This window comes from Periplaneta americana, chromosome 1 (assembly GCF_040183065.1).
Source record: "Periplaneta americana isolate PAMFEO1 chromosome 1, P.americana_PAMFEO1_priV1, whole genome shotgun sequence".
Taxonomy (NCBI): Eukaryota; Metazoa; Arthropoda; class Insecta; order Blattodea; family Blattidae; genus Periplaneta; species Periplaneta americana.
Genome location: NC_091117.1, coordinates 189,977,762 through 189,991,712, shown reverse-complemented (window position 1 = coordinate 189,991,712; position 13,951 = coordinate 189,977,762). Strand labels below are relative to the sequence as shown.

The following is a 13,951-nucleotide window of genomic DNA, read 5'->3' as shown; positions in this document are numbered from 1 at the left end:
TCTGAATCACAGCATACGATCCATCTATCTTAATGTTGTCTATCATCTGATATCTTCTTCTGCCCCAAACTTTTCTCCCATTTACCATCCTTCCAATATGTATGTATAGTAATTAATTTTGATCTTATGTATTGAGCATTGATATACAAATATGGCATTTTAATTTGTAGCTATGTTTCACTGTATGGCTATAGAAGTAATACAGACAGTGCATTTTATCTTCAAATACAGTATGCTGTCAAGGCTAAATTCAACATTTCCAATATCATCTTGAACAAAAAAGAATCACTCTATCTTACTGAATTTATCATGTGAATTAGTACAATCCTTTTTGGAGATATGGAATTCTGACAAAAGCTCGACATAAGGACTTTGGTAACTTCCATGTACATTATACAAATCTGGCTTTCAGGTAGTAGCTCCCTGTAAAGCAGGTTTGAATAATTTCAAGGAAAAATTGTTCCGGCGCAGGGTATCGATCCCGGGACCCTTCGCTTGCGCACGAACGCTCTTCCGACTGAGCTACCCCAAGAACTATACACGACACCGTCACAATTTTCCCTTTGTATCCACATGAGTCAAATGAGCTGACAAGACGTCAGAACTCAACTATGAGTGCACACAAATACTGTGTGACTTAAATTGTGGAGGTACGTTAACAGAAAGCCACAATTTAAGTCACACAAGTATTTGTGTGCACTCATAGTTGAGTTCTGACGTCTTGTCAGCTCATTTGAGTCGTGTGGATACAAAGGAAAAAATTGTGACAGTGTCGTGTATAGTTCCTGGGGTAGCTCAGTCGGAAGAGCGTTCACACGCTAAGCGAAGGGTCCTGGGATCGATACCCGGCCCCGGAACAATTTTTCCATATATATTGTCTAAAAAATGAGAAACAGCAATGAATCCAGATGATGCATTTAGATCCTTTGTTATTGGAATTAGATTTCTGGATTGTAAGACAGAAGACTAAGTCTCCAATGTATCTTATCCAAGTTCTGACAGCAGAAAAAAAAAACCTGTTACTGCAAGGGTAATCTTTGTTGCAAATACAATCTTCTGGATTAGTTTGAATTGCTTCTCATCTCTCATGTTGGTGATTTTCAAAATTTCTATATATTCCTTTAAGAATGTTACAGCTTATTTATAGTTCTGGTGGTATGAGAGGCTCAGAAGTGTAGCATTAGCTGATTGACTAGAATATCAGCTTTCCACCACGTTGGTAACCAGAGTTCGACTTCCTGTGGGTTCCAGTGGATTTGTAGTGGACAAACACAGTAGATTTTTGCGGGTTTCTGCTATTTCTCCTACTGGCATTCTACTATAGTTCCATTAACCATCATCTGGTGATAATTCGCCTCCCATGGCACACCAAGGGCAGCACTATGGTAGTAAAAAAGATTCATAGTTACAGCATGTCACTCCTAGAGGGATACACCAACCATAAGAGAAAAAAAAGATAGGCTTAGAGCAGTGATGGGCAAAGTATGACCCACGGGCCAGATGCAGCCATTGGACAGCTTCAAAGTGGCCTGCAACAGGATTCAAAATGCGAGAATTTTTTAACGAGGAAAAAAAAAAAGAGCATTTCGTACGCATTTATTTTTGTTTCTACTTTGTAGCTTAGTGACTAGTGGCCAAATATGCAAACCATCTACTAATTTTGAAATAACATTTGGCTGAAAATTAATATTTGACAGTAGACTTTGGCTGCCAACACTTAATTGTCTCATCCAGTAACAGACAACTGCATCTCATCTCACTGTGTGATATCTATCCCACTTCCCCAAGCCACTTCTAGACTAGTATGCAATAGCTCTCAGTCCGAACATTACATGTCTAACTCGTCAATTTATTTTTGATTGGTAGTTTACTGTGAGTGCTTGCGAAACATTTCTGAATTGGCATGATGGCAACTTGAGAATGCGAAATTGATTAAGAATGCCGTGTTATAGAAGAGGAGTTAACTTGGAAGCAATTTTTCACAATTTTTAAAAATAAGCTAGTGTCTTACTGTCGCGGTCTACAAAGAATAACATCTCCCAGTAATACACCATTAAGCATGTTCACATTTATGTTTTGTCATTTTTATGCCATGTACCAAACATCAAAATCTATTCTGTGAAGCTGATTTGATAATTTCAAGGAAAAAATTGTTCCGGGGTTGGGTATTGAACTCAAGCATTGGTGCACTTACAAGCAAACGTTTTGATGGGGGCAGATAAAAAAGTTAAATTTTCTTCTTCCACCATGTTAATATTGTCAAAAGAAGTGCTTATACAAATTTTGGCCACTCGACCGCAATTACGAGGTCCGTATAAAAATAAGTTTGCTAGGGACCGTTAACAGAAAAAAAAAACACAATTTCTTTGGGCAAATTTATTGGAACAGTCACAGCAATAATTGAGATGTTTTTCAACATATCTTCCACCGGAATTGAGACATTTCTCATATCATGGGATCGACAGAGAGAGGTGCAGACGCAGTCAAATGCTGGTTCGGATGTCAGGTAGCTGACTTCTACGACACAAAAATTGATTCCATGGTATGATAAATGTCTCACTTAGAGGGTGGATATGTTGAAAAATAGCGCAACAATTGCTGTATCTGTTTCAATAAATATTTCCATGCAATTGTGCTTTTTTCTATAAACTGCCCCAGGGAAGATCACTTTCTGGACGGCCTTGTAATTGTGGTTGAGTGGCCAAAATTTGTATAAGCACTTCTTTTGACATTATTAACATGGTGGAAGAAAAAAATTTAACTTTCTTATCTGCCCCCATCAGAATGTTTGCTTGTTAGCCAAAGGCCTCGGGTTCAATATCTGGCCCTGGAACAATTTTTCCCTTGAAATTAATCGAAATCTATTGTTAGAGAATTTCTATTAAAGATTTTCTGTTTACATATATGGTTTGACTTTTTTATGACATGTTCCAAAAATCTAAGTCTATTGCCAGAGACAACAATGTCAGATAGGGAGCCATAACCAAAGCTGAAAGGAAACAAAAAGCAGAAGATCTACGTAACAAAGTGTCAGGTCAAGTGTAAGGGAACCTATTGTATTAATTCACAAAGGTAATAGATCAAGTCAATGTGAACAAGTTTTGTCAAAATAAGTTTTTTAATATATCCAATATTTTTGAGAATACGAAATGCAGTGTTGTAATGCAGCAGAGTACCAGTGTTTCTTAAGGTCATTGCTCCGCAGTGGGGGTGAATGTAACTCCACTCTGCAAGACTTACAAAAGGAGAATGTAAACAAAAACGTCTCATCAGACATGTTTCGATCAAATTACTGTACATACGTAACACTTAACACATTACTGAACATTACTGTAAACTTAATTTCTTCAAAGATAACTTAAATGGAGATTCAGTTACAGAATGTATATTCATACCAAATGTAAAGGAAACTTTAATGGAAATAGTTTTGTTTTATAACAATGTAAATTATTTACTATTTTGTAATAAAAGAAATCACAGATACTGTGAATGTTAAATAAGTTTCATGGTATTAAATTTAAAGTTAAAGAAGTTATAGCATGATAAAGAATATAAAATTTGTGTAATTAACTCATTAAATACTTTACGTTTTGATGTATAGTAATCTGAAGGAAACGTATCTGATGAGACGTTTTTGTTTACATTCTCCTCTTGTAAGTCTTGCAGAGGGGATGATTCGAGTTACACTCACTCCCACAAGCACTCTTTGTAGCATTGCAACACGTTACATTTCGCATTCTCAAAAATATTTGACAAAAGTTGTTCCCATTGACTTGATCTATTACATCTGTGAATTAATGTAATGTGTTCTCTTCAACAATGTATAAAGAAAAAACGTAAAAAAAAAAGACATAGTTCTCAAACAGCAGCTACACATGCAAGCTATGTTGTAGCATACAATATTGCTAAAAGTAACAAACCTCTCTCTGATGCAGAATTCGTGAAAGACTGCATGCTCAATATTTGTGATATTTTGTGTCTTGATAAGATAAATTATTTTGAGACTGTAAATTTGTCACAAAAAACAATTACTACTTGAATCAAAGCCATAGATGAAAACCTGATATCACGGTTACAATAAAGAACTGAACAGTTCAATTTTGTTACATACTATGGAAGAAAGCGCTGACAAGTGATACTACTCAGTTACTATTATTTATAAGAGGTTTTGACGAAACTTTTCAACTATTGAAGAACTGGATTGCAAGCGTTCATTAAAGGGAAGTACAGCGGGATCAGACATTTTTCGTAAATTTCGGCAATAACTTTGAAGTGAATTCTTTTGTTCTCTGGATGACGAATTATCCTACCTGGCAAGAGAAGAAAAATCATCGTCGAAGTCTGTTGCTGCTTTCTTTGGGAGAAGAAATGGTGCCGCCTCACATACAAGAGCTACAAGTGGAAACAACTTCACTAAACATGTCCAGGATGCAATGAATTAAGTGGGTATAGCTACTACAACTCAACTAGCTCAACCACCAGCTCAAGATGGAGGAAGAAGAAGTGGAAGATACTTTATGTGTGAATAAAGAAAAGACAGGAAAACAGACTGGAAATGTAATCAATATAATGAATGGGTTTGCAAGGATCACTAAGAAAAATTCTTCCGTGTAATGTGCAAGAATTGTTCAAAATAGCTTGGTTATTTTCAAATAAAATTTGGTTTTCGAAGAAAAAATGAATATGATTGAAATTAAATATATTATTACAATCTGAATCATCTAGGAAGATATAAAATGTGTGTATCTAATGCTCTGGATTTAACAATGAAGTCATCATCCTTCTTGCTTCCCAATATTTTGATGGAAGGTCCACAAATGTCCTAAGAGTTTCACAATCAGCCAGGTGCTCCATCTCCATGTCCTCTTCTCTGGTGCACAGTATGCATTTAGGTGAATTCAGTACTCCAATATGATGGAGGTGTTTACTGAGGCAATCATGACCAGTAATCAATCTAAACATGGCCACGGCAGATTTTCGAGGTAGATCAGAAATTAGTTTTGGATCTTTGAGTGATTCTTTCCATTTTGAATTTTGATGTTTTGCCTGTTTGCTGTTACTTATTCTTTTTATGACTCGTTTTATTGATTCATATGGGAACTTGAAATTTGTTTTTAAGTTGATTTTAGTTCCTTTCTTTGCTAACATATCTGCTTTCTCATTACCGTTCAGTCCACAGTGGGCCGGGATCCATTGGAAGACCACTTTTTTATTTAGCATTTGAATTTGTTTTACCATGCAATGAATTTCTTTTACTTTTTCCATTTTAGGGGATGTAGTTGAGCTGATGGACTAGATTGCAGCTTTGGAATCAGACAGGATGACTATGTTTTTGCACTGGTTTAGCCAATAAAATAAAATGACTATAAAATTTATAATGTGGGTGCTGTAGAATTCATTTCAGTTCCAATATGATACTGAAGCACAGGAGTTTTGTATTATCATTGTTACCACATAAGAAAGAAAAGAAGTTATTCAGCAACGACAGAATACACAAAATGCCGTTTACTGTACAACAACGAGCGAAATGTGTCTTCCATGTCAGTGGGCCAGTGAATATCCATAATGCAATCATAGAGGGACATGAAAATCCGCATGTCTCATATAAACTGGAATGGGCTAATTCTAAAGTTAATGTTTGGTGCACAGGAAGTCATTAAAATCTGTATGGGCATTTATCTTCGCAGAGGGAACAGTTCGATCAGGACCATACCTGTACATGTTGAACAACTTTCTCGCACCACAACTTCAACAGGAAAACAATATGGGTGTCATGTCCCAACAGGATGATGCACCATCTCATTGGGCAACAGACGTCCGTGATTATCTGGATGACATATTTGGTAACAACTGGGAAGAGCCAATTATATGGTCTCCTAATTCCCCAGACCTGACACCACCCGATTTATTTTTCTGGAGTTTCATGAAGAATGATATGTATGCACAGTGACTCAGGGTAAAGATTTTCTCAGCTTTTGAGTAAGTTACCCCTGAGATGTTAGACCACACATGGGAGAAATTAGCCTCAAGATATGAACTGTGTCGTGCTTGCAATGGTGGGCACATTGAGGTCCAATTTGGACAAAACTCCCATTCTTCTAGAATGTATGTACAAATTATTTAACAATAAATAGCAACAGTTCTCATTTTATTTTATGTCTATCCAAACGGATCATCCTGTATATTTAGGCCCAATTGTATAAAACTCTCTTACTAAAGATCAACTTTGATCAAAGATTGAAAAGTGAACCGAGTTCAGACACTTCTTCTATTGTATAAAACTTTTCTGCGATCACATTACCTTGGTTCAAATGCAATCTAAGTTCACGTGAAAAGGATTTGGCAACATTGCATAAACAGGTGAAATACGTGATGCGCGGATAGGTTTGTTTAGTGTTGCCAATCTAGCGACTTTAACTCTTTTTCAACAACAATTTATTTTAACTTTTATATTGCTTAAATAGGGATTTAGTGACCTTTTTAGCACCCCATAGTGACAAAATTTAATCTTTCTTTGTTGATAATGAGAAATCTAGCGACTTTACAACTACTTTTTGGCGACTTTCCGTACACTCTATTGGAGACACTGGTTTTTTGTGCAATGTCAATAATGGCGGACAATAAGAAGAAGGTTGACTGTTCTCCGAGTTGTTATTATGTTATGGTGTTTGATACTGCTACACATAATAAAGCTTTATAAAACGACAATTTTCGTTTAGTAATACAGTTAATTGAAAATTTATGAATGTACCTATCATATCCATTAATAATTAATGGTTGTTATAAACATAATATAATTATAGGTTATGTTATTTGATACTGCTGAACACGATAGAGCCTCATAAAATATAAGATTGTTTGTGTATTAAGGCAAGAAATTGAAAGAAATATATATATAAATGTACCTATCATATCTATTAATATTAATAATAATGGATATTTTATTTGCACAATCTGTCACTCGTATATTTCAAACAGAAAAGAAATAACTGAACTTGGATCATCTAACTTAATCGCAGAAATTTCTTCAGTCAAAGTTGACTTTAGTTTGAGACAAATTAATCTCAGATTAGACTTTATACAACACAAAATTCCAAGTTCAGCTGAAACAAGGATCAATTTAACCTCTGATCTAAGATTAAATGGTTTATACAATCGGGCCTTAGTGTGTTAAGTGTAAAAAGTGTTCAAATAACACTGTTGTCTTCAAATAAAACTTAAAAAAAATGAATAACGAAAAAAAAAAAAAATGCATTAAATTTATCTCAAAAAGATGTCCAAAATGCACTCAGTCAGTAAAACGAGGGAGGGGAAAAAACAAATCAGTAAACCAACGGTTAAACAACGGATGTTTATTGTGCAGGAGTATGTTCACATTAGTTCATGAATGATATGAAACAATGTTCCTGTAAAAGGAACGATCTTCAACTTCATTAAGAAATGACATCAAGGGGGGTTTGTAACCAATGCAACGAGAATGAAACAACGACCTATACGCCCACCAGAAACTGTCACTGGAATAGCGAAGTTTATTAAAAGAAGCCCTAACAAGTCAACAAAATGTTCAGCCCAGCAAACTGTAAGTAAATTCAGTGCATATTGCATAATTTGAAACTTAAGTTTTATTATCTGAATGTTCATGAAATAAGACAAGTCAATAGGAAAAACGTGTCTAGTTTATGCTAGTGACTTGACACATTTCTACTCATTTCAAGAGACGACGCACAGAATCACATTTCAGGCATGTCAATTCATAAAGCACAAGACACTGGGCTGTTGAAAACCCATATGTATTAGATCAGAAATCACTATAATTTAAAAGTTGATATTTTATTTGCGATGTTACGGCAATGGATTATTGGATTCACTGTTTTGGAGAAAAAAATTGATACAGACGTTTGTCTACAGATATACAAAGAATTTTTAAAGCAGTTGACTCTATATGAACTCACTTGCACGTTTTTCCAACAAGATATAGGCTACCATATCACTTATCATTCACTCACCCGAATTTACAGAGATTTAACTCAGGAAAGAAAAAAAAAATCAATAATGGTATTATGATCTATGGTTGCCTCACTCTCTCGACTTTCATCTCTTGGGCTGACTAAAAGGGAAAGTACTGTAACAACCCTCGAACACTACTGGAAGAGTTGAAAACTAACATATGGAAAGAGATCACCTACATTACAGTCGTCAAATTGAAGAGTTTTTTTCAGAACATGCTAAACTTCCGCAAGCAGAAAAATGCATCAAGGCTGGTAGCAACCAATTCGAATACATAACAATACTGTAAAAGGGTAAAAATGAAGACAAACGTGTACTGAAAATGCAGCTCAAATGTATAATACTAAAAAAACTGTTAACTGTATTTTCAGGTTCGTGGCCGGTTTTATGTGCCCACTCGCACTCTTATATTTACTTCTTACAGAAATACGTATAAAATACATAGATGACACAACAATTGGTTTCAGTTTTCAAACCATTAGCACGCCTGCTTTCGAATTTGTTTTCAGTTAAATGTTTCTAGAAGTAAAAGTTTATAAATACATAAAAAAATTAAAACTTAATTGCTTTGTCCATGCATTCACATGCTTTCTTTCCACTAGTTTTAGGAGAATAATGGTGGCAGAGGTCACGTAAACCAATCTGCTGTATATCAACAAACAGCCCGAAAAACAAATGCGCTACTCTGGATACATTGATACACAGAGCTCTAATGTAAAGTGAAACTGCAGAGATTTCTGATAAAAAAAAATAGGAAAAGTGTACAAACGAAAGCAAGCAAAGAAAGTCAATAAGATGCAGCATATTCGAGGCTGGATAGAGGACGGGTCCTCAAATATAACAACAACCAACAAAACAGACTGAAGGTGTCATGATTAACAATTATAAACTTAACGACTGTATCAAGTAACCCTCACCTTTCATTTTCTGATCTGACCTCGGTGATTATTTCAATATCACTGTCTGCATCACTTGCTGGCATGCTTGTTGACAGATCACTTGATAGTACACTGTCGGTGGACTTCCTTAACACGTTAGGGTTAATTTTTATCACATGTGACCCTATCTCATCATCACTTGTCTTTTTTTGCAGTTCAGAATTACCCTGAATAATCCTCTCAACATCTGTTACAACAGGGGTTACAGATGTTGGAAGACAGATTTTTGGTACTATAAAAGTCTGCTGGTAATTTCCAGAGTTCTGTATAACAGCTGATATAGCTAGCTGATTTGCCGGTACAGTTACTGGCGTTGTTATAATAGGGTTCGTAACAAGGACACCAGATGGCACTGTTGGCATGGAAGTCACCGTGACACTAGCTGATGTCTGAGGAATTTTGTTGGTGGTAGTTGTTTTCACTGCACTGCTGTTGATGACACGGATGCTCTCAGCCTGTGTTGATGGAAGTAGTAACGCTTGACGTATAATAGGAGAGCCTTGATTGTTGACCAATTTCTTTTTTGGAGTGATGATGGGTTCGCTGGACACTCTCTTGAGGTTAGAAGATCCGTTGACGAGGATCAGCTGGTTATGAGGCACTGTGGAGGCATGCTGCTGGACAACAGGGTTAGATGTGTTGGTCTGCGTAGATGGCAGTAAGCCATTTGTGTTTGGTTGAATTGGGAGAGTAACATTGATTATCTGAGGTTGTACTGCAGATTGTGCCGGAACACTGGAACCTGGCAAGATACAATAGTGTCAATCTCGTCAAGGATGATTCAGTGATTTATTTATTGGGCATGACAACTTCTATTTTCTATTTGCATCCTTTTCCTCAAACAAAACAAAATTTAAAAGACGACCATGATATTTTTAAATGGATACCCCAACTACAACAACTCTAGTAATATTATATTACAAAGGAATTACTAATATAATTCATACGTCATAAAATTAACTCTCATTAAGACAGAAACAAATACCAAAACAAGAACATCACAAAAAATGAGATACATATATAATCTTTTCGCTGTAAGAAAAATCCTAATATAAACAATAGCACGTGACTGAAGTGAGACTTCATTGGCCGTTGTTTGGTGCCATATATTCTCAGTACGTATTCCCGCCTACTGTTGTACATTCTGTTTCATGTCAAACATTTCCTCTTACTCGTCAAGTAGGCCCAACCTCACTACTATGCACTCGTTTTCTTAGGAGACATTTACTTTATAATTACTGTAATTAAATTATTTTTAAGTCTTATGTCTTCACAATGGACAGTTGAGGATACAGAAGCCATACTTCAGTACCACGTGCTTACGTGAACAACTACGAGCTCAAGTGACACCAGCTTGTTACAAGAACAGACTGCCTCAGTATTACTGTAGGTATTCATCCGCGTTCATAGTACATAACAAAATATAAAAGTAGCTTTTCTTTTACATATCGTTTTACATATGAGTAAAGTCATATGTTTCATCATATTTAACAACTAGAATTCAATTTTTTATTTTCAAATAATATAAGATTGTGGTTTCTAAATACGAACTATATTTTCCTGCGCCATGTGAGTGTTTTGGCTGGGAGCCAATCACGGGTATGACAGCAACGTGTTTATGTTTACATTAGGATTTTTCTTACAGCGAAAACAGTATAGGTATTTTCTCACTATATGTTTCAGAAAAATGTAGTAGTTTTATCATGTTGTGAATAGTAATGTTTTTAATTTACTTTCTTCAAATATTGTTCAAAAAAGATGCATAAATCATTTACTATGCCCCAAAGAAGTTAACTTTTCGTTTTTTGGATTGCACACAAACAGATGTAATTAATTTTGTACACATTTACCTAAAACAGCTACCGGTATTCATGCATTATAATCACTTCTAATATAATTTTCTAATTACAATAATAGGCATTTAATATGTTATATAATATGTTGTCTAATGCCAAGCATTTGGCAAAAGCCATTAGCTTTGTTTTCCAATACTTCTTTTCAGTGGCAGTGACTGTTGAAAGGACAACACAGACCAGACCTTATGCCATATCTGGCACTATATATTAGGGTTACCTTGTGCCATGGCCTGAGTGACTGGACAGTCCTTGTGAGCCAGCAGGAGAGTTTTGAGCTGTGCTACTTCTGCCCTTAGTGATGCAACCTCTGACTGTAGCTGATGGTTTGTTGTGAGCATCTCCTCTGCTCGCCTTTCTAGCTCCTGAATCCAAGTTTTCCGTTTCTCCCGGCATCGCATGGCAGCCGCTCTGCACAATATTTGCAATAATATTACAATTATTTCGCGATAAAATGCAATAGTAATAAGCGTTACAAGAGCAGTATGTTGAAGTTTTCATGTTCGAGGTAAAGTTTGAAAAAGCGAAACGTAGTTGAGCTTTTTTAATTTCCAAGAATTGAAAGAAAACATACCGCTCGTGTATCATACATTATTTTGTGCGAAGATCGTTTATTACATACCTGAAAGAGGAATTTCTAATTAGTTGCAATGAAATCTCCATCTTGGTTTCTGTTCAACGACGGCAAATTTGTAAAACAAAAATATTTATCTTCAACATTGTTGCTTTAAAATGTTTTCTGTGTTTACTATACTCCAGCAAGCCGTGATATACATCTGTCTTTTTTTCCCCCCAGTCCATAATGCGAACTTAAAACAAACAGTAAGGTTATGTAATGATTTATTTTTCATTTTAATATTTTAACAATATTATTTATATAACATATTGCAGTAATATCATCGGCATCTGGAATCTTGTTGATTTTTTCACGGCTTCCTTAATGTTACTTGCATCACGAATCCAGTAACTTTAGTGGAGTTGTAGAGTTTACTTAATTTTTGCAAATATTTAAAAACAATAATTAACAGTGCAATTTAGGTGAAATTGCAGTAGTAAGTTTCCAATTTATAATTATTACTATATTGAACGTCTCTAAAAATAATATGTTAAAAGCCTAAAGCAGTAAAATCAATATGTCACTTAAGCGGTAAGAAGAGGGAAATTGTTATGTGTGTTAGGTTGGGAATACTGAATGTGGAATTTTAGACTTACCGTGGATTGGTTTTGTGCGGAAACCAAGCAAATACACACGATCTCGCACAAAATATATTTTATTGCTAATTTTTTCCAAAGTAAATGAGAAATTCTGTGATCTCTAACTGTAACACACTGTCTCTGAACCTAACCTATCCTAAATTAAAGTACCAAATTTAAGCATTCTAAGTATTATTAATTTTTTTAGTGATGTTTCTCAAGAATGTGACAGGATGGCTAGTCTAACAAAGAATCTACATGTCCTTAGACAGTACCTATTTCTCTCTAGAAACTTCTGGCGCTTCTCTCCTGCATCATCCCCCACACTGGACGAGGAGGACCGTCTTGCTGGGGCTGCACGGGAAGAACTTGTAGTTTGGTTTTCTGGAGCTGTCTTGCTGGCTTCTATCTGATAACAGAATTTCTTCTGTTATCAAGCATTGCTGATATCTAAAAGCTTCGTCATTCTGCACTCAACAGAAATATGAAGAAACAAACAGGGGAATGTAGTAGTAGTCGTGGTGGTGGCAGTGGTAGTAGCCATGCAGGAAAAAGTCTGCTTGGGCATGCATATTTCTTTTCACCCAATTCCCACTCTTGTCACAACCCTACCCCAAAGTACACACCAGTGCAAAATGTTGTAAGTTGTCTATTTCTACTATAGGTCTTTGCTTAAGTTTTCTTTTTTTAATTCACTGTTTATGAGTGCACAATGAGTGTTTTAGAATTTTGCTAGGATTTTAAAGTTCGTATGTCCTTCGATTTATGGCATTATTATCTCACATGAATGTAAGAAATTTAAACCAAATTTTTATAACATAACCAACTCATCTGATATACTTTCACATGCATGTACTTACTTACTGGCTTTTAAGGAACCCGAAGGTTCATTGCCACCCTCACATAAGCCCGCCATTGATCCCTATCCTGAGCAAGATTAATCCAGTCTCTACCATCATATCCCACCTTCCTCAAATCCATTTTAATATTATCTTCCCATCTACGTCTCGGCCTCCCCAAAGGTCTTTTTCCCGCTGGCCTCCCAACTAACACTCTGTATGCATTTCTGGATTCGCCCATACGTGCTACATGCCCTGCCCATCTCAAACGTCTGGATTTAATGTTCCTAATTATGTCAGGTAATGAATACAATGCGTGCAGCTCTGTATTGTGTAACTTTCTCCATTCTCCTGCAACTTCATCCCTCTTAGCCCCAAATATTTTCCTAAGAACCTAATGTTCAAACACCCTTAATCTCTGTTCCTCTCTCAAAGTGAGAGTCCAAGTTTCACAACCATACAGAACAACCGGTAATGCATGTATTATATTTATACGTATTATGAGTTACGTGTTATGTATGTTAAAAAACACACACACATGCACAATATGAAGTGGGATATGATAGTGAGCAAAACAAAAAATAGCTGCCGCATATCTGAAGCCAAATAGTAAATGAACTGTGAAGTCGGTGGAGAGGGGTGGAAACAATATTATGTTCGATTAAACCTGGAAACTAATCACAGATGATGTTGATGATGATATGGCAGAAAGAAAATTATAGAGCAAAACTAAAATACTCTGAGGAAATTTGCCTGGGATTAAATTTCAGTCATTTTTGATGAGAAGTTACCGGCAATAGGATGTTTACATAACAGTAACAAGATTTACTTCTACGGGGTTTTGTACAAGTGTACTTACCTTCACAGGTGGTGATTTTGCAGACACATCTTTGCTTGTCGCAGAGCTGCGATTATTGTTTGTCAATGTCTGTTTCAGTTTCTGTAAAGTAATTACATCATTCACACTAGAAAATGGCTGTTAAGTTCATTTTATTATTAATTACATTTTAACTTGTATTAATATCACAATTGAACACTGAAGTCAATTATGTCGAGTAGCATGATCATAATCTACAAGTGTCTCAAAAGATTTGACTCAAACTTAAAAAATATTTACAGA

At 35.7% G+C, this 13,951-nt stretch overlaps 1 protein-coding gene across 2 annotated transcripts in view; it reads right to left on the bottom strand.

The window, feature by feature from the left end:
• Window positions 1–1,152: 1,152 nt before the first annotated feature.
• Window positions 1,153–13,951, bottom strand: part of Atf-2 (Activating transcription factor-2) — a 30,792-nt gene continuing 17,993 nt past the window's right edge. The window contains exons 9-13 of one of the 2 annotated variants that reach the window (XM_069834273.1): window positions 13,691–13,771; window positions 12,268–12,401; window positions 11,019–11,209; window positions 8,925–9,687; window positions 1,153–1,380 (exon numbers count right to left, since the gene is read on the bottom strand). In XM_069834273.1, coding sequence (XP_069690374.1) covers window positions 1,305–1,380; window positions 8,925–9,687; window positions 11,019–11,209; window positions 12,268–12,401; window positions 13,691–13,771 — 1,245 coding nt within the window. In that variant the 3' untranslated portion in view covers window positions 1,153–1,304. The remainder of the gene's footprint in view (window positions 1,381–8,924; window positions 9,688–11,018; window positions 11,210–12,267; window positions 12,402–13,690; window positions 13,772–13,951) is intronic. The other variant, XM_069834277.1, reaches the window with a different exon arrangement.